General features: G+C 34.6%; 1 protein-coding gene across 3 annotated transcripts in view; it reads left to right on the forward strand.

Moving 5' to 3' along the window:
* Positions 1 to 22,300, forward strand: part of LOC106157390 (pikachurin) — a 29,288-nt gene extending 6,988 nt beyond the window's left edge. For all 3 annotated transcript variants that reach the window (XM_087002284.1, XM_087002286.1, XM_087002285.1), the window contains exons 3-14: positions 3,734 to 4,246; positions 5,954 to 6,155; positions 9,209 to 9,353; positions 9,931 to 10,123; positions 10,440 to 10,565; positions 10,807 to 11,047; positions 17,154 to 17,382; positions 17,856 to 18,036; positions 19,568 to 19,646; positions 19,798 to 20,028; positions 20,186 to 20,289; positions 20,836 to 22,300. In XM_087002284.1, coding sequence (XP_086858410.1) covers positions 3,734 to 4,246; positions 5,954 to 6,155; positions 9,209 to 9,353; positions 9,931 to 10,123; positions 10,440 to 10,565; positions 10,807 to 11,047; positions 17,154 to 17,382; positions 17,856 to 18,036; positions 19,568 to 19,646; positions 19,798 to 20,028; positions 20,186 to 20,289; positions 20,836 to 20,984 — 2,393 coding nt within the window. In that variant the 3' untranslated portion in view covers positions 20,985 to 22,300. The remainder of the gene's footprint in view (positions 1 to 3,733; positions 4,247 to 5,953; positions 6,156 to 9,208; positions 9,354 to 9,930; positions 10,124 to 10,439; positions 10,566 to 10,806; positions 11,048 to 17,153; positions 17,383 to 17,855; positions 18,037 to 19,567; positions 19,647 to 19,797; positions 20,029 to 20,185; positions 20,290 to 20,835) is intronic.
* Positions 22,301 to 25,221: the final 2,921 nt, after the last annotated feature.

Consider the following 25,221-nt stretch of genomic DNA (forward strand, 5'->3'; position numbering starts at 1 on the left):
TTGAAGGTTCTACTATGTGGGTGAAAGCTGTTTCTATCTGAAGTTACAAGTTCATAGTGAACTGTAGTACATTGTTTATACAAGTAATTTGTATATTTAAATTTTGTATTATTAACCGTTTTGGACTGGGATGACTTTTGGGATGTTGCTTTTTATTTTGTTATACTTCTCCATTATATTTCTTATTGTTCTACTATTTTTAGCTTTTATTTCTGATTTTCCTGAAGGTTTGTTTTAACTTGATCTCCTGTAACATGTATATTAGGGTGTAAAGGAAAAGAGACAACCTCACCCTTGCTTCTTGACTCAGCCATGGTAACTTAAATGAATAAAGTCAAGAGGACGTGAAACCTGTGAAGTTCAGGTCATTGTTAACAACATCAGTCCTGGTAATTGGTATTGAATATCCATTTATCTATTTCTATATGCCTATACCCTGGACAGATACTATAGCTAGTCACAGTATCCCTTTGAAATTATTTGTACCTATGTGTCATTGTGGATATGTGGACTTCTGTGGACATTTTTGAGAGACTTGAGTGTTCCTAAAGTATTGAAACTTTTTAAAAATGTCAATGTACTTATAGGGCCTGCCCAATACTGTATTGATTTTACATAATTTCCAATGTAGTGTAAAATGTACATTGTGTATCAAGAATTTAATGCAGCCTACATTAATTGTGAGTTTTTGAATTCCACATTTTCACCCAGTTTATAAACTGTTTATATGAAAAAAAATGCCCTAATTCCACTTATTTGAGTCATTTGACAGGCTGTTGGTGCAGTTATTCACTGGAAGTGGTAAACCAAAATTATTGAGCTGAAACTCCTCAGAGATTAAGCAGTTTTTTCATGCTGTTAACAGTGGGATTCAGCTCACGTGTATTAAATATACTCTTATCAGACTCGTTTGTTAATCTAACCTTTATATTTTGTACAAAAAGAAAACCTAACCAAAATCATCCCTTTTTGCCAGTTTTTGTTTTCTGATAAACAGTGCATTACATACATGTAACAAAAACAGCCTTTGTAACACATCTGTCCTTGCCTGCAGATATTGCTTTTGAAGCAAGGTTGAAAAAATATTTCCCTATTAATCTCTCCCTCTCTCTGTCCATCCCTCCTTAGTGAAATCATGGAATCACAGAAGTTATTTAATGATAATATTTAAGATATCATGTGTGATGTACTTTACAAACAGAATACAGCTTGTCTGTTTTTTGCATATTTGTATTGATTTTACATTTTCTTAACATTTTTTAAAGCTGCATTTTTTTCTAATCAGACCTTGCCCCTGTGTCCAGTTTTAATTGCAAATGTTTTCCTTAGAAAAATCATTTTACTGGTTCTTTTATCATCATCTCAGGCAGATGTTGCTGCTGTCGGCATCTCTTTCACAGGTTAAGCACTCAGTAACATGACCCAGTCAGATGTCAAATGTAAAGTCCTGCAGGAGTCCAAACTTTTTCTTTTTAAAATGAATTAGAAAATCTTGTGTCTGATGACCTGTGCAATGGCAGAGATATGCCCATTGTGACTTTCTCTCCTTTGTCTATGGTCTCACACAGAGTGAGAGAGTTGATTTCATGCATCTTGTCTTATTATGAGGGACTTAAAAGGGATTAAAGATACCTTTAAGGAAATGTTGATAGTAGATTGCAATATTCAGGGTATAGGTCACTGAATTATTAACAACTTTTGTGAAAAGACCTTTGTCACCAGTGTGTGGAGAATTTTTTACAAACAGTAAGTGATCTTTTATAGGATTTTTTCTTCTTTATATTGCAAATTTCATGTTTGTCTTTAAAAGCTTTTTTCTATTTTCTTTTTTTATCTTGTCTAAAGCTAACTTTTGAAACTGTTTTCTATATTGATTTTTGTATGGTACAATTGATTGTAATCCTACATAGATATTTTGTCTGCCTATATACTCTGGTCTGTGCCAAAATCTTGTTAGCCCATTGGCCCTTCTGGACGCCACACCAGAGTCTAAGAATCTACCAGACAGACAAAAGCAGAAACAGTGGTCAGTAACTGAACAGTTTTGCAATATTTTATTGGCATTTGGCTTGGGGCCAGTGTTAAATGCAGACTGTTCTCCACACACCATCCTCTAACAGATATCTGCCTGTGAAAATAAACAGGTTTATGAAAATTACAGACAAGCATATGCAAAAGAAAACCAAAACTACTGTTCTTTATTCAAAATAAAAACGATGAAGATATTTTTCTCCAAAAAACAGTGGGAATTATTTACCAGTAACTAATATGGTGCTGCGTGCAGCTTTTCTTTTGTGCACAGCCTCATGGGTCTCGTAAAGAACAAACCTGGAATAAGACCTAAGAGGAAGAAAAGGGGCCTCAATCTAAATGCAATTTTCTGCAACTCTGGGTTGGAAGATAGCACAGTTAACATGCTTAGAAGTAGCTGTCTCTTTCTTTGTAAGGTATTCAAGCATCATCCACCTCAATTTTTATCATTCAACCCCTTGAACCCCTACCCCTACATCATTCAAATGTTTTCATTCTTTCTCTTGTTCATAAATAGCTGCTGACTGCAAATAAAAGCCACATTTGTTTGGGTCATGTTTCAGATAATGGCATCTTGTATTTTTAATGGAGGAAAAAAAGATATGTGTTCTTTCACCAGGGATGGGTTATGTACATGCTTGATAAAATGAGTTAAAAGACAGTGAGGGCTGTTTTTACAAATGTGAACTGTTCTCCTCATTTCTCTGCATAGATGTGAATCATTCTTTATGTTTTATCAACTCCAGTTCACAATAGATATTTAATATTATCCATTTACAGTACTTTCAACTTTCATTTACCCAATCTTGGAAAACCATCAGCTGCAAAACCTGCTTACAATTATATTACAAGGAAACTTAATTTGGCCTATTTTGAATTATCAAATTGTGTAAAGTCAATTACTTGTATATAAGATATGTTGCTCATATAGACGTACAAGGAGAATTATCTTAAGGGCAAGCATTCGTGGGTGGAAAGAAGATAACTTTTATCTTGAAACAACAAACAAAAGTGCTCTATTATTGGTGCTTTATTATCGGGATGGATGATACAAGTTGTAAAAATAATACAACTTGATTTACCTCGATTCTAATAGCAATGTATTCTACTAGTAATTTGTATAAATTGTGTGTTTTTAAGTGTTTTATGTAATAATAGATATGGATTACATAATTTTGCAAAATAAATATTGGCATGCTTTCAAGTGAAGTGCACATGACAAACTAAATATAACTACCGGTAGCATTGGTCTGATAGCATTATTTTAAATGCCGTAATAGGCACTTTGGATAATTCATATTTGTTTTCTGCTCACTTGTTCTTCAAATCTTCGATAACTTTGAGTAATATTCATTCTCTTGGTATGCTAATGATTTAAGCAGCCATGCAAAAGTGCACATTCAACATAATGATTTCAAACAGTTTGCATGGAAGCATGAGGAAATTTTTTCTTTCATTATTTCAACCTTAGCTGACAACCCTAGCTTACTGTTGAATAAAGATATCTGAATATATACATGAAATATTGTTTTGCATTTCAGTTTTCTTATTAAAATGAAATTGCCTTTCTTTTGTGTAGCCTTCAAATTTAATGTTATCACGAAAAAAAATGTACATGGATATGTTTTGAGTTTGGAAATTGAAACTAAAATGTTGAAATTTCATTAAGATTATACATATATGTCCATGATTGTCATTTCAGAAGTTTCAGCAACACGCAGTGTTCCAGCACCTAACCATACCTGGTACACAATACCTCAGACCCACAATGTGGACACCAAATACAGTACTCCCTCTACTTTACACACCCAGACCTTCACAGAGAACCAGCCCCAAGGCAGAGAAAAAGAGACAGCCAAAAAAGCTGCAAAATTATCAGATTCCAAACATGACATTGTTCAGGGAGATGATCCTAGGCCAATAGCAGACAATAGAGTACCATTTTCTTCACAGTCAGATATTAAAAATGAGAAATCCAGTGATAAGTATGATGATTTTGACTCTTCTTCCTCTGAAAATATTATTATGCCAGTAGCAACCCATGATAAGAGACATGAGAACTCTGTTCTAAGTCGGCAGACAAAGGCCCCTGCTAAGTATACCTCCTGCAATGACTTGGATTGCTTCAATGGGGGGAGCTGTGTGCCAGACGTGCTGCGCGGAGGTGTTCGGTGTCAGTGCCGCCTGGGTTTTGATGGAGATTATTGCGAACAAGGTAAAAAGATGTAGTTTTTCTCATAAGAATGGTCTCACTGTATCTTGCTTCTGCATGGATAAGGTTAGTCTTGGATAAGTTTTTATTAAAGTTGGCATACGCAGAAGTTGAATGTGCTAGATTTTCATTGGGTTAAAATTATAGTTTAGAACATAAAATAAATCAAGAAATTAAAAAATGCTCAATATTTAGAGATTTGTATCAGCAATCAACATAGGATTGATGATTACTGTGTGAAGAAATGTACCAGAAAAATAAAGAAAGCAGTTATCCCTGGTGGCATCAGTCATTTCTTCTCAATTCTCTGTCTCCAAATTCATCAATAAAAGCACCCACTGGAGATACCGTCAGTTTTCTGTTTAAATCAGATGGGAAAACGAGACAAAATCCTGTCATTGTGAAAATGTCAAATTGCCCTACTTATAAATTTGGTTTTTACAAGAGCTGTCTTCTCTGGAATGAAGCCTTCAATGGAACTGTTATAATTAACTTCATTGATGAGGTTCATTAGTTTAGCCATCTGCCAAAATAATAGCATAAAATGTGAGGATAGAAATATGATCGCCAAGGTCTCCTGAGCCCCTTTCCTTGCTTTGGCAGACTATGGACAGAATCAATACATTGTCTCCAAAGATAGAAGAAGATGGTCTGGGGCATTGATTCAAGACCCAATTCAATGAAGTGACTAAACGTTCTCTGCTGAAGGCAGAGGGTTTGATGCCTACATCCATTTTCCTACTGAAATAAGTGCATGTCAGTTACTTTGACGTTACAGGCATCCATTATTCCATCTGATAAGAGTTGTTATAGCTGTGACATTATTCAGGATTTTGGGGTCATGAATGGGAACATGTAGCCCAACTCTCCCCCAAAAGAGAAAATATGCATTTATTTTGAATGTAATATCAAAAATCAATCAATTAATTAACTTAAATAAGTGGACCACCAACAAAATCGAATAGATTCTACTGATAACCCATTTCAGACCTATCCTACATTGTACTTATCAAAATCCATCCATATCTTTTTGAGTTATGCTTACAAACCAGCATATGGGCCAAAACACAATTACTTACCTAGCAGATGTATAAAGTATCCTTTTTACACAAACTGTTTCTCTGGAACACAAAGGTTGTGGTTGTTTTAATCAACCAGGAACAGATGCTAACTTCCCATTGAACACTGATAAAAAGTGATTGTTGTAAAAAGTTATTGGTAAGAAGATCTCATCCCAGGTAACTTAACTCCATAGCAGTTATCTCGTTGCATAAAATGATATCTGTATGTTGTTTTTTTATGTCAGCTGTATTGAAAGAAAAGGTTCTATTTTTTAATGTTATCCAGATCACGGAAGTTTGCACAGATTCAGACATCTGTTATGAAATTGTGGTAACATTGGTATAACACAGACATAAAATGTATATCAAAGTTTATAGCAGTAAAAAAGTTAAAAAGAGAAGTGGTAGTGAAATGAAATCCACACACATGGGAGATAAGCACACTGTAGAGCTATAGTGCCTGAACAAGGGGCATGCCATAGTGGGAGAAATATTATCAAACATTTCATTCCATTTTTTTCCAAAAAAATATGTACTGTTAGAAAATCATCACGGTTTATTGTGTTTTAAAGTTCTTTTGTATTATCACAGTCTGTGCACATACATAAATTAAATATGTAACATTATCAAATCATATTTTTTTCTGTAGAAATGCTTGTCCGCTACCCTAAGTTTATGGGCACTGGGTATGTCTCGTTCCCTGTCCTGAGGAGGGCCTTCAAAGAGATGATCGTTACTTTGGAGTTTCGCCCCGATACTCAGAATGGTCTGCTGTTATTTAGTGGAGAACACCCTGATGCTCATACAGACTTCTTTTCAGTCAGCTTGATTGATGGATATGTGGAGTTTAGGTAAGTTTGTTCTCTAAGTTTTAATACTAATAAGAATTTATGAACTTACCAATAAGAATTTATGTATCCATCCATCCATCAATCAATCAATCATGTCGATTGCAGTTGACCATCAACATCATTATTTAAGCAACAGCACAAACAGACTTCCAGACCCTTTGGTCCTCCATGACACTGGAAAGCTCATTTATGTGCTCCAAGCCAGTGTCCTCAAGGATCGGGAACCTGAAAATAAGTTTTGTTTCCTGCACCTGATGAGCCATATGTGGGTGCCCAGAGCAGCAATCTATTTGCTGCCTGTTCTGTGTGATGATAAAAATGGTATTTATATGTTTTTTAAAATAAGAGACTCAATTTTTTTAAATTCTGAAAGAAAATATTTTGGTCTATTGCTGGAATTTGGCAAAAAGAGTAACATAGCAAATGCGGTTAGTCCATTACTGGAAACTCTACACTAATTTTAGTGTATTAAGCTAATTTTCAGTACCAATTTCCCTGGTTGCAGGTTGTTATTTTACATGTTAAACAGAAAATATGCACATAAAGATAAGTGCAGTGCTGGCAATGCACACTGAGTGTTGCTTAGAAAAATTGGTTGAAGTCCAGTTCTCACTTATGGCTCTTTCCCAAGGAAACTTGTTCTTCGTAGATCAATCCAACTTTGGGTGAACTCTCACTGAATACAGTCAGTTTAACAGACTAACAAGCCTCCTCTTGTTTCCAATGTACTTGTATAATCACCAGCTTTTCTGTATTCTTTAGCTACTGAATGCCAGGAAGAGGTATGTTAATCTGTTAAACGGATTGCATTCAGTGAAAGTTCTGGCGGAGTTGGATCGATCTGTGTAGAACAATAGTTTCATTGGGAATGAGCCCTCGTAGAAGGTTATCTAAAGGATGTCTATCCCCCCCCCCCCCCCCCCACACATACACACACATTATCCTTTAAGTAATATATCCACCCTACCAATGTAGCCATAATACTGGATTAGCAGTTGCGTTCACAGATATTGACCCCTGAATTAGGCATTAGTAATAAGCTTAAAGCTTCTCATATCATCATTGTAATGCTGGTACTTGTATACATTAGGTCCGCCCCTTGTTTGCTGAACATTGATTGACAGATGAGGTGTTGGTGCTCTGTTTAATAGCTTACGCTCCTAAAGAAAATTATTAGGATAATAGAAACCAAAAGACTATGAATATTTTATACTTCAGAATCAAAGGATTTGCAGTGAGATTTACCATACCTGTATTCAGAGGCACGTTTATGTGCAAGATTAACACTCCAGAGAGATGACTGTGTCATGTCCTTTGATCATGACAGATAACTGTGTCATTCTATTAGTCTGGGACAGGAGTGAAATAGAATATCTTCAATGACATCTGTGCATGACAGTTCAAAGGAAGGACCAGATTATGTCATTTGGGATTTACAAAATGGCACACACACCCCAGCTATCAAGTTGTGCAGTGCTCTCATATGCTCATGTTTAATTCTCTTCATGCATACAATACAGAGACACATGCATGCACATGCATTCATGCACTCACATGCACACACATGCACACACATATATTTTTTAATTTGAACACACACTGTGCATGAACTGGTGCTCTCCATTACAATTTTTTATTCGCCTCAAGAAATCTACCAAACAATCCCAGAAAGTTTACTTAGAAAGTAAATTTATAAAAAAACATCAGCAGCAACTTCTTCATAAGACTTTGTACATGTAGTACATGAACTGGTGCATGCATGGCTTCTAGGTATGAATAAATTCAACATTTCGAACAAAAGCAATTGTTTTCCCTTCAGGTGTTGTCACTTCTTATCCATCCTTTTCATGTTTGTAGGTTTCATTAACCAGCAGTTTGCCTGGAATCTTAATTAATTTCAATAATCTGAGCTGAGAAAATTGCATTATCATATGTAGAAATGCTTTGGTCTTCTTGCTGAAACTCTGGTAACACTACTTATATCAGCTTTCTTGTGCATGTATCTAACAGATTATACACATAATTGACTCTTAGAATAAGTTTGCCAGAGTGAAAATTGAATCCTAATTATGTTCTCCTCACTCTGCATAGGATTGTGAACTTTTGTTCATCCTAGGATCCATAAGATATTAGTCATTTAGTGCCAAGAAATCTAATTATGGTGATGTAGCTCCTGCTATTGACACCGGCCTGCTTGTGGTCGTGTTTTGAATATTTTTCATCTCCCTCTCATTTCCCAAAAGATTGCTGATTCAATTTTCGAATCCCAAACATGGTTTTGATCAGACTTGGTTACATATGTGATAAATTATTCATACACCCACTCTTTCTGTGCTCTTTCTGTGCTGCTTCATCAGTATGGCAGTTGATATCTCTGTCTTTAAAATGTATGGTGTACATGTAGTATAGGACAAGAACAAAATTATGGGGGAAAAGGAAGCAAGAAAAAAAAACATGATCTTTTCACTTGTTTACATCCAATTGCATTAAATTTAATATACAAAGCCTCTTGGAAATGTTAAAATATTGCAGCCTGTCAACTTGTTTGCCAGCTCCTGTTTGTTGTTCCTCATTTTTACTGTGAAACTTTCAGTCTATTTAAGAAAAGTTTACTTTTTCATCATCCTAATAGTTTTTATTCATTAATAGCTCAAGGAAACCTATCTACAAGCAGATTGCCAGTGAACTTGTCTTCCTATCTATGAAAAGTAAAAAGGGTCCTTTATCATTCAAAATAACTTGACCTAAGAACCCTTTGGGGTCAATGCCGTAACCAGGGGCCATTTTGAGACACTTTGTTGCTATACATTTTTGCGCAATGGTTATTAACTGTAAGGTCATTTTAAGGCAATCAAACAAAATCTTGAGTTTTTTATACCAGCAATGTCCCAATGCAATTTCTTTAAAAGCAAGGTGATGCTCCTATTCTTGAATGAGATCAGATCACAGCTATGAAGCTATTTAAAATTGAAATAATGGTTTTCTTGATTTAAGTCCTGCAGCAGTAAATTCTTTCACACACCAAAGGCCATTCTAGTTTTACGTGATTTCAGGTTTGACTGCGGTACTGGTATGGCCAAAATCCGCACGACCAGTGAAGTAAAACTGGGAAAGTGGAACACAGTCACTGTCCACAGACATGAGTGGGACGGGTCTGTACAGCTAAATAAAGGAGAACAGGTCAGAGGGAGAGCTCAGGTGAGTGATGAACCTAATGTGCACTGTCTCACCTAACACACTGACACACCAGGAACACTGGCTTAGTGTACATGTACCTGAGTCATCCACACAATTGAATATATTTTTATGATTCTACTTCTGCACTTGTTATCATAGAAATGTAAATCCAGAAATAGGATTTAAAAAAATGATATCATCTTCTTAACTGAATGTCTCCTCTTAGCGAAATGAAAAGTTTGCAGCAATGAGTTTGAAGGAGTTTGCAAGAAAAAATATACTGCTGCTACTTTGCAGACATATTGCAGCAAATTAGCTGCACAATGCCAAGAAGGAATTGTAGTTTGTGGGGTATACTTTCCTATACAAAGAGTAGAACACATTCATGCATGTCAGTGTTAAACAAAATAAGGTGCACAAAATGTATTCCTACTTTGTAAGTCTCATAGTTATGCATTAAATTTGACCCCTGTCATGAAACAAAGACGTGCCATAATGAAGTTCATTGCAAAAATCCATGACACACTCAACTCTTTGCATTCTTTTATACCATTACATACATCAAGGATATTTAACAGCATATTTTCTTGCTTTCCAGGGTTTGTTTTCCCGGATCACATTCCGTACACCCTTGTTTCTAGGAGGATACATCAACACTACTCACATAGGCAGCAGGACAGGGATGTACTTTGGCTTCATTGGTTGTGTCAAGGCAATGAAAATTAATGGCAAAGAGTTTGACTTCCGTAGGGGAGCCTTCATTGGAGATGCCATAGATGGTGTAGATGTGGGTGAGGTGGTGTTTTAATTGGTCTTATGGAACGAAAGTTCAAATGCTAGTGTCATCTCCATTGTTGGTAATGTAACTTTCTCTTTGTGAAAATCCTGTATTCTTTTGGTAATGAGCATCCTTGTTGCTTATTTGGTTGATAATGTAAAACCTGATGTATCCATTTAAACATGTTGTGCTTTTATCAAATTATAAAGCAATTTTTTACAAATTGTTAACATGTAATTTGACTCTTTTATCCATTTATTGAGATAAATTATAATAAACTTTTACTGAAAATAATTTACCACGTACCAATTCAATTTTTTCTCCTCTAGCTGAATGCAGTGCCCATATATGTCGTAACTCTCGTTGTCGTAATGGCGGGAGTTGCATGGCAGACTCGCCAGACACCTACACTTGTCTATGCCCCATGATGACTGCCGGGAAATATTGTGAAAGAAGTAATACATAATCTTACTTCATTTGTTTAAAAATTGATTTTTTTTTATGATTCTGCTTATAAGTAGTAGATAATATAGGTACACCTTAGTAAGGATTTTACATATTTAGTCTACGATGGAAATTTACAAGTACTTGATACTTTTTTGCATAACATCTCAGTGCTTAGAATGGAATAACTGCAATGCTTGTTTTAATAAATTAGACAATTTCTAGATTTTAATGTGGACAGTTTATTTTCAGGCATTGAGCACATTGTGGTACCCCAGTTTACAGGGCATTCCTTCCTCCAGTATGAAGGAATCAGAAGAACAGCACTCAGCTATACAGAGATAGAACTGGTCTTCAAGGCTACAAATAAAGATGGCACTCTCCTGTATAATGGCTTCACCACAGATCGTAGAGGAGACTTCATTTCCCTGGCTCTGGTGGATGGATATTTGGAATATCGCTTTGATTTAGGGACTGGGCCTGCTATTATTAGGTAGTATAAGAAATGAGCTTTTTTATCACTCAAAGTCAATAAAACAGTGCAAATGGGGGTGTCACCTTCCCACGTTTAAAAGACACAAGATATGGGGCATTTCACTATATTATGACTTAGTGAGATTTCTGACCTTATTGGCCATATTGCAAAAGTCGAGTTTAGTTAAGTCATTTTCACGATGTACCTGCTTAAACCCCCGTTTTTGTAACATACGTTACTGACGCTTTTCTAATTTTTTGTCTTCAACATATATAAAACGAGTTATAAAGGCTGAAAGCCCTGGTAATTTGTTTATTATATTGAAAGGTGATATATATCCAACTTTTTATGCTAATTTGTTTTTCCATCGAAGCATATTAAGTTTTGCTTTTATTTGGTAGAAAAATGTCGCCAATTTTTATGTACAGACACAGATGTGTCTGTACATATTGCCATCACCTGCGTCTGTCGTCGCCGTCGTCGCCGTCGCCGATGCCGATGCCGTCGCCGATGCTGTCGCCGATGCCGGCGCCGTGCACTTTCAGTGTTAACACGATAAGTGGAAGACAGTTTTACTTTTTGGCTTTATATTTACAGAGCTGATGAATATTCATAAAACGCAGGTCAAGTTCGAAAATCAGCATGATCGAGCCATTATTGTAGAAGTTATGCTGTTTTTTCACTTTTCAGCATATATACAACGCTGTTAACACATTTCAAGGAAAACCGATAGGCCTGTTGTCATGAAACTCACAGGAGCAATCAATCTTACTAAAATGCAGGTCAAGTTCAAAAATCAGCATGATCGGGCCACTATTTTAGTAGTTATGCTGTTTTTTCACTTTTTAGCATATATGCAACACTGTAAACACAATATAAGAATAAAAACAGATAGGCCAATTGTCATTTAAACTCACAGGAGTGGTCAATCTTACTAAAATGCAGGTTGAGTTTGAAAATTAGCATAATCGGGCCATTATTTTAGAAGTTATGCTGTTTTTTCACATTTCCTTAGATTCAATTCTTAGGCATGTTAACAGTTTCATTATTTAATTAATAAGAAATGTTAAAGTGTTTGTTTGACATTTTCTGCATCTTTACAACATTGTTAGTTGATTTCTTAAAAATGATGGTAAACTTGTTATGGTGTATTGTGTAATTAAGTGTCAAAAATGGAATTAAACTCATATCATTGCAGTTTGTCAGATTCAATTATTCATGATGTTCAGAATCTCAGAATGGAGGAAATTGGACATTTAACACTGTTGTATTGATATTTTCCCCATCTCATCAATTTTTTTAGTTGATCATATAAAAATGGCAGTAAACTGTTAATTTTGTTTCATGTTAAAAAATTGTTAAAAATGGAAAAAAAAACCATTTCAGAACAGTGCTGTCTTGTTTACATTTTGGCATTTTCGAGGTGTGACTTTGAAGTTCCATGGGCCTGAAGACCTTTGCTAGTCACATTTTCTGAATATCCATAATACTAATATTTTATTATTAAAAATTGATGGTCATTATGCTGTTAAACGTTATGTAATATTGCATCAAAATTTGGGAAAAAAAATATTTTGGGCACTGCTCCCATGATGACCATTAAAGAAAAATCATGTCACTTACTGTTCTCAAACTTACAGGAAAGAAACATGGGACTAAAATACAGCTTCAGTAGGCAATGCAGTCTGTTTGGTAATTCTTTCTGCTAGTTAAACAGTTTTTTTGTGAAAATTTAATTTTTCACATATTGGCATTTTCAAGGTGTGACTTTGAAGTTCCATGGGCTTGAAGACCCATGCTAGTCACATTTTCTGAAAATCCATGATATGTATATTTTATTATTAAAAATTGACGGGATTTTGGGTGCTGCTGCCATGATGACCATTCTGGGAAAACCATGTTACTGATGATTGCCAAACGTTCAAAAAAGAAATACAGGACTAAAATGCAGCCCGAGTTGGAAAAGCAGTCTAATTGGCTTCTTTTTCTGGAAGTTATACATTTTCAAAGTGTGAACTTGAACTGCCATGGGCCTGAAGCCTTATGCTTGTTACACATTTTACTTACATTGGTATTACCTGTTGAGCATAATTAAAATTTGATGCTGAATTTGCAGTTTAACATAATGTACTTTTGCATCAGAATTGACAGTAGCCTATTTTGTGCATAGTTATTTCCTGCTTTTTGTCTGTACATTTGACAGCTTTGCTGCCTTGTTTAATTTTCAATACCCTATATTTAAAACATAGTAGTAAATTGCCGTACGATACATTTATAAGCAGCTACATTTATTTATGATGAATAGGAAATGTTATCATATATAGGAATAATCAAAACTTTCACTCCAATAAAGGTTATCTGAAAACAAAAAGGATTTTCACCCTGAAATTGTTTGGTCATTTAAGGATGTAACATACGTTACCTATCATATAATTTGAGTGCTTACAGTATACGATGGCTTCTTTCATAATTTCAATAGTTGCTGATGAATGAAGAAAATATATCAACAAGTCAGAAAAAGTGTCTCAGATTTTGGCATAATTTGATTGTCAAAGCTGATTTGTAACATACGTGATGTAACATGCGTTACCTACATTTTCAAATTATTCCTTGTAAATCCCTTCCCCCCTTATCTGTGATCACATGATTAGTCACATGAGTTGAAGACGCCATGCTGTTTCTCAGCCACTAAATACAACGTGCCTTCGTAGAAGGAAAACCTAGAAATACTCTTCCATATTCTAAGGTAAGTACCACTATTATTTGAGTTTCAAAAATATTATATCAATCTTTCTGAAAAGAAACATTTCATATGTAGATTAGTTTGGAGAAGTGCTTGCAAGACATAAACTTATTTCATTAGCTTGAAATGTTTTTCTTCTTGGAATTGCAGGGCATTCAGTGAAAGTAACATACGTTACTTTTGGTAACGTATGTTACTCTAGTTATAGCTAGATTTCTTAGTATATATTGAACAATAAAAAGATAAGAAACCTTGAATTCCTGTAGTATCTGAGATTGGGAGTCAGTTCATCAATTAAACTCGGGCCATTAGTAGGAAAAATTATAAGAACTAAATGGGAGAAAGCATGGGAAAAATTTATGCAATAAAGAATAATATTAATTGAACAATATTTTTTTCGGTATTTTTTTTCTTCCTGAAATATTGAATATTTGGTTAGAAAAGGATGGATTGCATATACTTATCATAAAAATGAATAAAAATAAGCTAAAAGTAAGATATGGCTTAGTTTTATTGTACAAAATACATTCCTGTTGGTCTGGTAACGTATGTTACAAATCTCTTTTTCTATCAATTTAGGTCAAGATGCCGCTTTCAAGAGCAGAAATCCAAAAGAATTATAGGGAAAGGAAGAAAAGAAATGAGAGGGAAACATACCTTGCCAAAGAGAGGGCACGGCAAAAGAGAAATTACGTCCCAATAGGAACTTTAACAGAAAGAAAGAGGTCAAAAAGAAGAGATGAAGTAAAGGAGCGGGTAAGAAAGTGCAGGCAGAAGAAAAGCGTTGAAAATGCTGCAATCGACGTTCCAAACCCTGTAGAGTCCACAAATGATACCAGTGGTTATGAAACAATGCAAAGTGACCATAGCACTGGACTCATAGTAAGGTTACCGAATCGTAGAAACGGACCCAGAAAGAGGCTAAGCAAAGCATTGAGAAAAAGCAGAGACAAGTTAAAATCTTTGAAAAAGGAAAATGAAGGTCTAAAAAAGAAAGTAAAATACGTTCAAAGGAAGATGCAGAGAATGAAAAGAAAGATGAATATACCAGCATGTCCAAACACACCTAGAAGTAATATGAAGAGACTCTTTCCAAAATCAAAGGGTTTTGGGGGCGAAAGAGTTAGAAAACAACTACTGCTAACAAACGTCATCACGGCTGAGGCTTCAAAATTCAAGCATGTAACAACAAGCAATGCAAAGAAGAGGCAATTGTATGGTAGTTTTGCTGGAAAACTGTTAAAAAAGTACAGATGTATTTTACATTTTAGCAAGTCAGCAAAGATTAACAGAAATCTAATATCTAATATAATACGTAAAGGTATCGACACAGCAGAGATTAGAAAACGAACAGCATACAAATTCAGGAGAGAGGTAACAGCATTTTACGTCCGCGACGACAAAAGTATAATGCAGCCCAGAAAAAAGGAAAAAACAAAAAGAATGTTCAAATTCAGTAAGCGGGATGTGAAATTGGTTGAAAGTAAATTCAGGCATAATTGAGCATCATATTTCATCATGTGTAACATACGTAACTTTGGTTTTTATGAAGTGAGTAAGGAACAGGTTTTATGATGTTTTTCTGATGGTTATGTTTAATGTTTCCTCCATTAAGCAATGGAGTGTTTAATTGAAATTCGTCATGTTTTCCTGTGACATCATTTTCATGTTGGCAATTCAATGCAGAAAAGATCCATTGCTAAATTAAGTAACATACGTTACAGACTTTCTTAGTATATAATTGAGAGATTTTATATGCATCACGATCACCATGTCAGTTTAAAAGGTTCTGAGTAACTCAGGTTTGTTTGTTAACAATGTGAAATTACTTTTGTTTATTCTTTTCTTCCACAGTGATTATAATAAAAAGGATAACTCAACATAAATAGTGTACTTATGTTCAAAAAGTAAAAATAAGACCACCAGGAATTGTTAGAAAATGTGATTTGACATATAAAATGGTGTATTTTGATCTAAATATGAACAATAAGTGTAAAGCAAAACAATGACTTGATAGACTTAATTACTTGAACCATTCTGTAAAATTGAGGCATTATTACTTGATGTATGAAACATACGTTACTTTTCCTACCTTTTAATTTTTTCGTCCAAAAATGAAGAAGACAATGTAAATTTGTGAAATCAAATCATTTTATTTCTCTTAAATATTTGTATGAAAAACAAATATTGTTTTTTTTTTAAGTTAATACATTATACATTAAAGATATTGATATTTAATTCTAGTCACTTTGTTTGAATTTCTATTTTTACGTGTTTATTGTTTTTCATTGATTATTGTTGTGAGTTATAAATGAAGAACATAAAATATCATGCTCATTTGAAGGTTTGTTTTGTGAAACAAATATACAAGCTTCAAGAATAAAAGAAGTTTTTGAGTTAAGCTAAAAGAAGAAATAATTTATCCACTATATAGAGACAGCCTTGACATGGTCACGAATGTTACATTGTGAAAAAAGAGCAAAAAAACTGCCATATTTTAAAGCTCGATTGTTAAAATACGGAAAGAGTAATGTTGAAACTGTTTCTGGGCAGTGTTCCCGAGCTATAGGACTATGTTTTCCTAAGAGATGAACATTATGTGGGGTTGGTCATATGAGCACATTTTTCAAAGTGCAATTGCACTGTTTTATTGACTTTGAGTGTTATAATGAAAGTATTACATGTTCTACCTCAAAAATTATACATATAAACATATCAATCTGAGTCCCTTTGAAAATAGATGCAGTCCTTTTGAGTAAAAGCCTTAGGTCGCATTCACAACGAGTTGAGCCAGGCTTTACAAATCCTGGGGACTAAATATGGTGGACGTACGTGAAAGAAAAACCGCCTAATCTTTTAATAGTCTCTCCGCCTCTCACACACCTTCCCATGTGTCGTCCCAATGGAGCCGAGATTTAATGACTGTCCCCCCGCAGGGACGACATGTGGGGAGGCGTGTGAGAGGCGGAGAGACTATTAAAAGATTAGGCGGTTTTTCTTTCATGTACGTCCGCCATATTTAGTCTCCAGGATTTGTAAAGCCTGGCTCAACTCGTTGTGAATGCGATCTTAGCTATATGAATTGCAAAGTATATTGTTGAAGTTAAATGGATATTTCCCAGATCATCACAGCCATTACCTCTCAATGCCTGTCATACAGTGAAGATCTCTTTAGCTCACACACACACACAGGCATGTATGCACGCATGCTCGAACACGCGCATGTAGGCACGTACACACACACAGATGATACAAACACAGTCTTTATGTCATGTTTTTAAGAATTGAAAATTGAAAGTTAGTGCAGTCCCTCTGAATAAATGCCTCAGCTACAGGAATTACAAAGTATAATATGTATTAAATCTAATTGATATTTCACAGGTCATCACAGCCATTACCTCTCAATGCCTGGCACACAGTAAAGATCTCCCGCACAGGACGTGATGGTGTTCTGGAGGTGAACGAGCAGCCTGCGGTGCAGGGGTTGTCCCAGGGAGCTTACACACAGCTTACACTGTTACAGGACCTCTTCATTGGAGGACATAGAAATTATGATGATACTTCTAAATATGCTAGGGTTAAACAGTCATTTCAAGGTTGCATACAAAAGGTGAATTATCTCAGTATATGCCAGATATATAAACATTGGAAATGTGCATGTATTTATGTAAAGATGATTTTTATGTTATATACTTTTAACTAGCTCAGAGGGAATTTGTAAATTTTTGAAAAAAAATGTATAATATGGAAATCAATCCACTTGGTAATTGAATTAAAGTTATAGAAAATTGTTTCCAGTATCAGGTAAAAACCTTGATGAAGAGGTAGCATAACTGTCAAAGTATCACAAACAGTCATTCAGATGAGGTAGACAGACATTTATCAGGGAAATAGGAAATACAAAACAGTACAAAGAAATGAATCAACATAAATCAGTGCCAATAAGATATTTTATATGTGATGGTTTTGCATTGCATGTTAAACTTTTATTTTAAAAGATTTTATGATGCTCTTAAACTTTTCTTTTTAGAACATTTTCTGCTGCTTTTAAAGGTACATGTCCTAAACTTTCATATTAAATAGGTGGTTGTTAACAACAAGCCTCTGTCTCTCATGGAGGACTACATTGATGGCATTAACATAGACACCTGCAGTCACCCCTGCTCCACCAAGCCCTGTGAGAACAACGGGAAGTGTGTCCCTTATAAGAACTTTTACACATGTAACTGTCCTCTAGGGTTCACCAACACTAACTGTGAGGAAAGTGAGTACAAATGGTTCATGCATGATTGATGTAGTGGTGATTGGAGTGGTTGGTTCAACATATGTTACAGTTGAGAATCAATAACTGGGTGTACTCTATAGTTTTTTCTGCTAAGGATATGAAAATTAAGTAAATAAATTAGTATAAACGTGCAAAAACAATACCCATTTTGGCTGCAATATAGATTAAGTACTGCTATGTTATACATTTTACATGAAGTACACACGCTCACACATAACATAAAAAAATAAAATAAAAATAAATACTGTCCAGTAATTTTGTAGGCTGCCACATAGGTTTTTTAAATGATTTTTAGCTGAAATTAACTTGAGGAAATTTTTATAACTTTTGCAGCACATTCTTTCTTTTACAAAAAGTCACCTATCTCTTCATCTTTTACATAATCAAACAAGTTTAGCACATGGGTAATAGAATCCCTAAAGTATTTTGACTCATTGATGAGAAGGACCATGATATAGTTAGTATTGATTATGAGGGTCTACATTTGCATTTGGAAAATACTCCTACATGTACTTGGCCTTGACAAATGAGCAGAAAAGAACGAATACTAATAAAAAGAAAACAAATATTATACATGTTTTTTTTAGACTGGTTTCACAAATTAATTGCAGATATAATAATTAATAATGTTCTTTTCAATGAATTTTGTATGCTTTGGTTTTGAGAAGCCAGCCACCCCACACCCTTTTTTGGGGGGGAGGGGGGTCAAACAACAAGTACTGATTCCATTAGTGAAGCACATTTTTAAACACTGATATGAAATTTTCTACTATAGAGATATACTGCATATATAGAAATTCTTTCTTGGTTGTGTATATCTCAATTATATATTACGTAAAATCTTATCGTAAATTATTTGAATATGCTGAACATATGTCATCAAATTTCAGTAATTGCCAATACACGTACATTAAGGGAAGCATATGTGTGATTCATTTTCACCATTCTATGTATATATAGTCATCATCAATACATGGTGGTCTAATCAATAAATGGCATGTACAAGTACAGTAACGTCTTTCTACAAGACCATATGTAATTAGGAATTGAATTATCAGCTTCGTTTATGAAATTTTTACAAGTAGCAGAAGTCATTACAGTTTTTTTCCCCACTTTAACTGCCTGGGTTGAAAGCTTGAAACAATTACCATTTGGCTAAATGGGAGTTTGATTAGATTTTCTCATAATTTGACAGCGTCATTTGCTCCATGGAGACCATGTTATAAGGTCTTTTACTCTTTGTCGAAATTACTTCTTTTTTTTACATATTGAGAACACAAATTTACATGTTACATACTCCCCACTTTGCCAGGAGATTTTGTGAACTACCATACTTGAAGAGCTGAGGGAATGAATATACTTTGTTCACACAAATCAACACGGTTATGAAATATTCTTAATGAAAAAGATGTGTAATAGAAGTCATAAATCAAGTAATTAAGTTCCATATTATATCATAATAGATGATTGATAATTTAGCATATTTTAAAATGATATACTTATGTTTTAGCTGTATATGATGATGTGACAGTCCCAATGTTTAGAGGAAACAGCTTCTTGAAGTATAATGATGAAGAAACCATGAAAAGGTAAGATACAGCTAAAAATTTAAAAATTAAAAGGTTTTATTTGCTTACAAAAGATGCTCTTTTAAAGTTATATGTTTTTAATGGAAAGATGATATGAAATTAAAATTATCACATTTTTTTCTGAAATTGAAACTGTTTATTATTGAAATAGAATCAAAGGCAAGAAGCTGGATATTAAAATACGGCTAAAGACCAGCCAATCAGATGGACTTATCTTGTGGAGTAGTGAAGAACACCTGAGCACCATCAGCGACTATGTGGCTATTGGTTTGCGTGGAGGGTATGTCCACTTTCAGTACAACCTGGGCAGTGGGGAGGCGGACATCATGGTCAATACGACCAGGATCGATGATGGGAAGTGGCACAGGATTCATGCTAAAAGGTACATGATTGCAGGTATCACATGGTCAGAAAGTTTCATAAGATGAACTGTTTTGGTATAAATTGTGTCACATCTCACAGTGATAATAAATAAATATTTATAGAAAAAAAAATCATTCATATTTTCAGTTGCCATAAAGTATTCTTTTTTGTCCCAGGTTAAAACAGGATGGGTCTCTGAAAGTTGATGACCTTTCTGCACAAGATGGCCGAAGTCCTGGAAGATTTACTCAGCTAAATACCAACACACAACTCTTTTTAGGTATGGGGGTACAGTGGTGCTATTTGAGACAAATTTTGGTATGGTATGACATAAAAGAAAAGGGACTGTGAACACAGAGAATAATTGTCTAAAAGCAATGTACAATAGCAGTTTTACTTTAAATATGTCATTTCTCAGCAGAATAAATTAAGTGAAAGCCGTGCAACCAAATGGCATGCCACTTTATTCTGTTTTTAAAATACAAGGGCAGAGATTACTGATTTTAAACAGGGATGGGGGTCATTTCCCCTGCTACGATAACCACTTTTACCCAGTGTTGTGTTACTGGGGCAGGGGGATGTTTGGGGAGGGAGGATCATAGAGTCATGCACACGTGCAGCTGTGGCAACAGTGATGACATTTGACCCATCCCACGACAAAGATGGTTGATACCACATTAGAAATTAGTTACAGAAAACAAAAAAAATGAAAAATTGACTGATGATATCCTTAGTTAGTATAGATCACTGCCTATTCACAATATGGAAGTGTATATATATCATTTATGTAATATTCTAATCTATCTTCTTTAAACTAATATTTCAGGTGCTGTGAATGACATGGCAGAGAAAACACTTCACAAATATACAGGGGGTTTTGTTGGATGTATCTCCCACTTTACTCTGGCCACAGACTACCATGTGAAATTTGTTGCTCAAGCCAGCAGTGGACAGAATATTAACCAGTGCTCATGAAAAAGAAGTACCAACCCAGTGAAGTGATGAAAGCTGGAGCAGGATTGGATGTAGTATGTTTAAGATACAGCATATTGAAATGTGAATGTAGAAGGTCCCAGCAGCACTCAGTGAAGGAAGAACCACTGTGATATCATGACAGAGTTATTTGCCATGGAATGTCAGGACAGTGGGGTTATTGCTGTTACTTCTCTTTTTTTTATCAAGTTTTGGGATTATGTAAATGAAATGAATGTAAAAGTAGCAAAATATGCCCAAATACAAACTGGAATTGGCCTTTATTTGTAACAGAGATATTTCCTGCTGAAGAATTGTGTAAAAGATCATCCCAATATAAGAATTGTAACTATTTTTAAATAGGAGAGACCTGTGAAGGAGACCTATATGTATAATTTTGTTACTATATCTTTCAACATCAAGAGATAGTCATGGTACATGTAATTGACAGCTAACATAATTGACCTAAAGATAGTTCAGTACATGAAATAATACTTTTCTCTTTCTCCATTTCTCTGCTTTCATATTTGTCTGTCATATTTGTGCCAAAGTGAACAATGATTGTTTTGTAATTTTTTATGTGTTGTCTAGACCTATTTAGGGCTTTAAAGGTGGAAAGCTTGCACATTTTTATCTTCTGTAGGTCTGAATATTGTAGCTCTATTATATATATTGATATATATATATATTTGATCCCCAAAAGTCATGAAGTCATACCTGACAGCTATAAAAAAAGAATTTTGAATTAAAAAATTAATAGGGAGTAATTATAGAAGTACGCGTAAAGACATATTTCACATTTCAGTTTTGAGAAGAATATTGGTTTCAACTATGTTTCAACTATGTTAAAACATAGATGAATCCTAGATTCCACCATGTTTATCACTTTAAAATGGATCAAAACAAGTAAAAACAAGCAAAAGCTGACATAATCTAAGACTAATTGCAGTTTTTAGTTGAAATAGGACATAGGCATTCGTACGACACCTATTTCCCTTTGTTTATTTGTTGTTTCATGAAATTAACTATTATATCAATTTACCTTCCCGTGTAGTTATTTTTTTCAGCTTTATACTCATGCCAAATTTTCATATCCACACAGTCTTCCCAAAGATGACCCCCCCATGTAATCACTGTGCATGCCTTTCTGCCTAACGTTCTACTAGTATATGTGTTAATGCAACTTTTTTGTACGTCTCTGGAATCTAGTTCTCTTTTTTATGCAGTATGTCATATTTGTGAAAGTTAACAGTGCATTAGTGTCATTGCAATACGGTAGATTTGTAAATGAAATTAATACGGAAGTGCTTTTTATTTTACAGTGTACATAAAATGTACAGATCAAATGCATTATACAGGCTGTAAAGTTGAAGTGAAGAAAACATGATGGAATGCATAATACCTGTCAGAAATGTTTATGGAGATTTGACACCTGTTGAACAGAAGTCGCAGTGTAAGAGATAATCCTTGAGTGATTTTTACATGTAGTTCATATAGTCCAGTGGCTTAAGGCAAAAAATGGCCAAATCGTGACACGGCGGATAAAAGCACCAAAATTTGCATGTGGGTACCTTTTGACGTACTAAATCAAATTAGAGCCGTAGCCCATGGAAAAAAATTACCGTTTGGCCAAAAAATCCAAAATGGCCCCTAATTTGTGAAATTCTGTAGAAATATATGCATACCTATGTTGATTTTTATCAAATAAAGTATTTTCTCAATGTTTTCCACATCCTTATTACCCATATAATGCATATATGTCAGATAACAAACGAGTGTCCTTGGACTTTTTGAAAAATCCAAGATGGCCGCCGTATGGCTTAGGAATACTAGAACATGTAGAAGGGTTTTCAACTAATGCCAACTATGAAGATGCATTGCCCACTATCCAATTAATTTTGTTTCTGAGTGCCTTATTACACAAATAATATATTTGTGGTGAGTAACTAACCTTTATTCTCAAGCATTTCGAGAAAAACCCAAGATGGCCGCCATATCAAAGGAATACTAGTATACACATAGGGCTTCTGCTGCCATGGATATAAAATATTGATTGACAAATTAGGTTTGTTTCTGAGTATTTTCCACATCTTTTTAATCCACATAATATATATGTGATGAGAATGTTATGTGTATCCTTTTTGAAAACAACACAAAACAAAATGGCTGCCATTAGCCATAGAAGGTGGGTTTCAGTTAATACGTTAATACCTGCGAGAGATAGGCTTTCATATAAATTGAAGCTAAATTCAGTTGTTTTTCTGTTAGTTTATTATTATTATTATTATTATTATTATTATTATTATTATTATTATCACATGATACAAATCTGTTAGGTAATTAATGTCCATATTTGATCATTTTGGGGAAATCCAAGATGGCCTTCCTTTCCCCATAGGAAAACTGTTGCATTGGATTTTATAGGCACTTCTAAGGCAAATGAGGGTAATCATGGCATTTTGTCAAAATACTTAAGGGTACACACTTGTTACCCACCAGATAGATATCTCAAAGTCCAAAAAGAATGTGGGAAATACCGAGAAACAAAATTAATTTTATATTGAACCCAATGTCTCTCTGGCAGTAGTTGACTGTGCTACTCCTATTGTGAATTGCAGCAATCTTGAACTTTCTCAAATATGCAAGATGCACACTTGCTACACATCAGATTTATATAGAGTAGGGTTAATAAAGATGTGAACATGTCTGAATATCAAACAGGTTTATTTCATGTTGGATTCCATGTCTGAACTGTTCCATGAATTGACACCTATGTGCATTTGAATGATATATTCCTATGACAACTGGCAGCTATCTTGGGTTTGCTCCGAATAGTACTCAAGGATACATACACTTTCTACACACAATGAGTCTTTCATAAGGATAAATAGGATATGAAAAACATTTTAAAAGATCTAAAGTTAACTACATTTAAATTGTACTCAGTGTATCTCTGGAATTATTTGATTATGTGTACGAATATTCTAATGACAAAAGGCAGACATCTCGAATTTTTTTTCAGAATACCCAAAGATACACACATGCTACAGACCAGGTATACATCATAGGGGTAATTATAAATGGAATGAAAAACATAAATTATTTTTAAAACAAACCCATGGTAATGTAATTGTATAATGAACCATATGCCTCTCTAGCAGCAATTGAAACCCACCCATTAGTATTCCTATGCCAAATTGTAGCTTTCTTGGATTTACTCAGAATACCCAAGGATGCACACTATCTACCCACCAGATATATATCATAGGACTAATAAGGATGGGCAAAACTTGATAAGCAAACACAATTTCACCCTGGCAGTAGATGAAAAACCATGGATGTGCAGTTTGAATACCAGTAGTATTCCTATGACCGGTGACGGCCATCTTGGATTTTCTCAAAATGATCAAATATGCACATTTATTACCTGCTAGATATGTATCACAGTGTAATAATAATGTGTAAAACACTGAAAAAATAAACTGAATTTGATAGTGAATTATGTTTTCCTAGCTGGCATTAGTTCCAACCCTTTGTAATACTAGATGTATTCCTATGACATATGGCGGCCATCTTGGATTTTCTCAAAATACCCAAGAATACATGTTCGTTACTCACCACATACATATTGTGTTGGTGGAAAGGATGTGGAAAACACTCAGAAACAAACTTAATTTGGTAGTGGAAAATTAATCTTTCCAGTTGTCATTAGTTGAATCCCCCGTATACTAGAATTCCTGTGACACATGGCAGCCATCTTGGATTTTCCAAAATGCCCAAGAACACTTCGTAGTTACTCACTACAAACATATAATGTGGGTAACCAAAATCTGAGAAACAGACTTAATTTGATAGTGGACAACGTATCTTTCTAGCTGGTATTAGTTGTGCACTAGTATTCCTATGGCTGTTTCTATGGCATATGACAGCCATCTTGGATTTTTCAAAAGTCCAAGGGAACTTGTTTGCTATCTGACATATATGAATACAATGGGTAATAAAGGTGTGGAAAACTCTGAGAAAATAATTTATTTGATAAAAATCAACATAGGTATGTGCATATTTCTATAGAATTCCATAAATTGGCGGCCATTTTGAATTTTTTGACCAAACGGTAAATTGTTTGAGAGGGCTACGGCTCTAATTTGATTAAGAATGTCAAAAGGTAGCTACATGCCAAATTTGGTGCTTTTATCCGCCGTGTCACGATTTTTTCCTTAAGCCACCGGACTAATATATT

Source organism: Lingula anatina, chromosome 1 (assembly GCF_051362555.1).
Source record: "Lingula anatina isolate TDL-2025a chromosome 1, LinAna3.0, whole genome shotgun sequence".
Taxonomy (NCBI): domain Eukaryota; kingdom Metazoa; phylum Brachiopoda; class Lingulata; order Lingulida; family Lingulidae; genus Lingula; species Lingula anatina.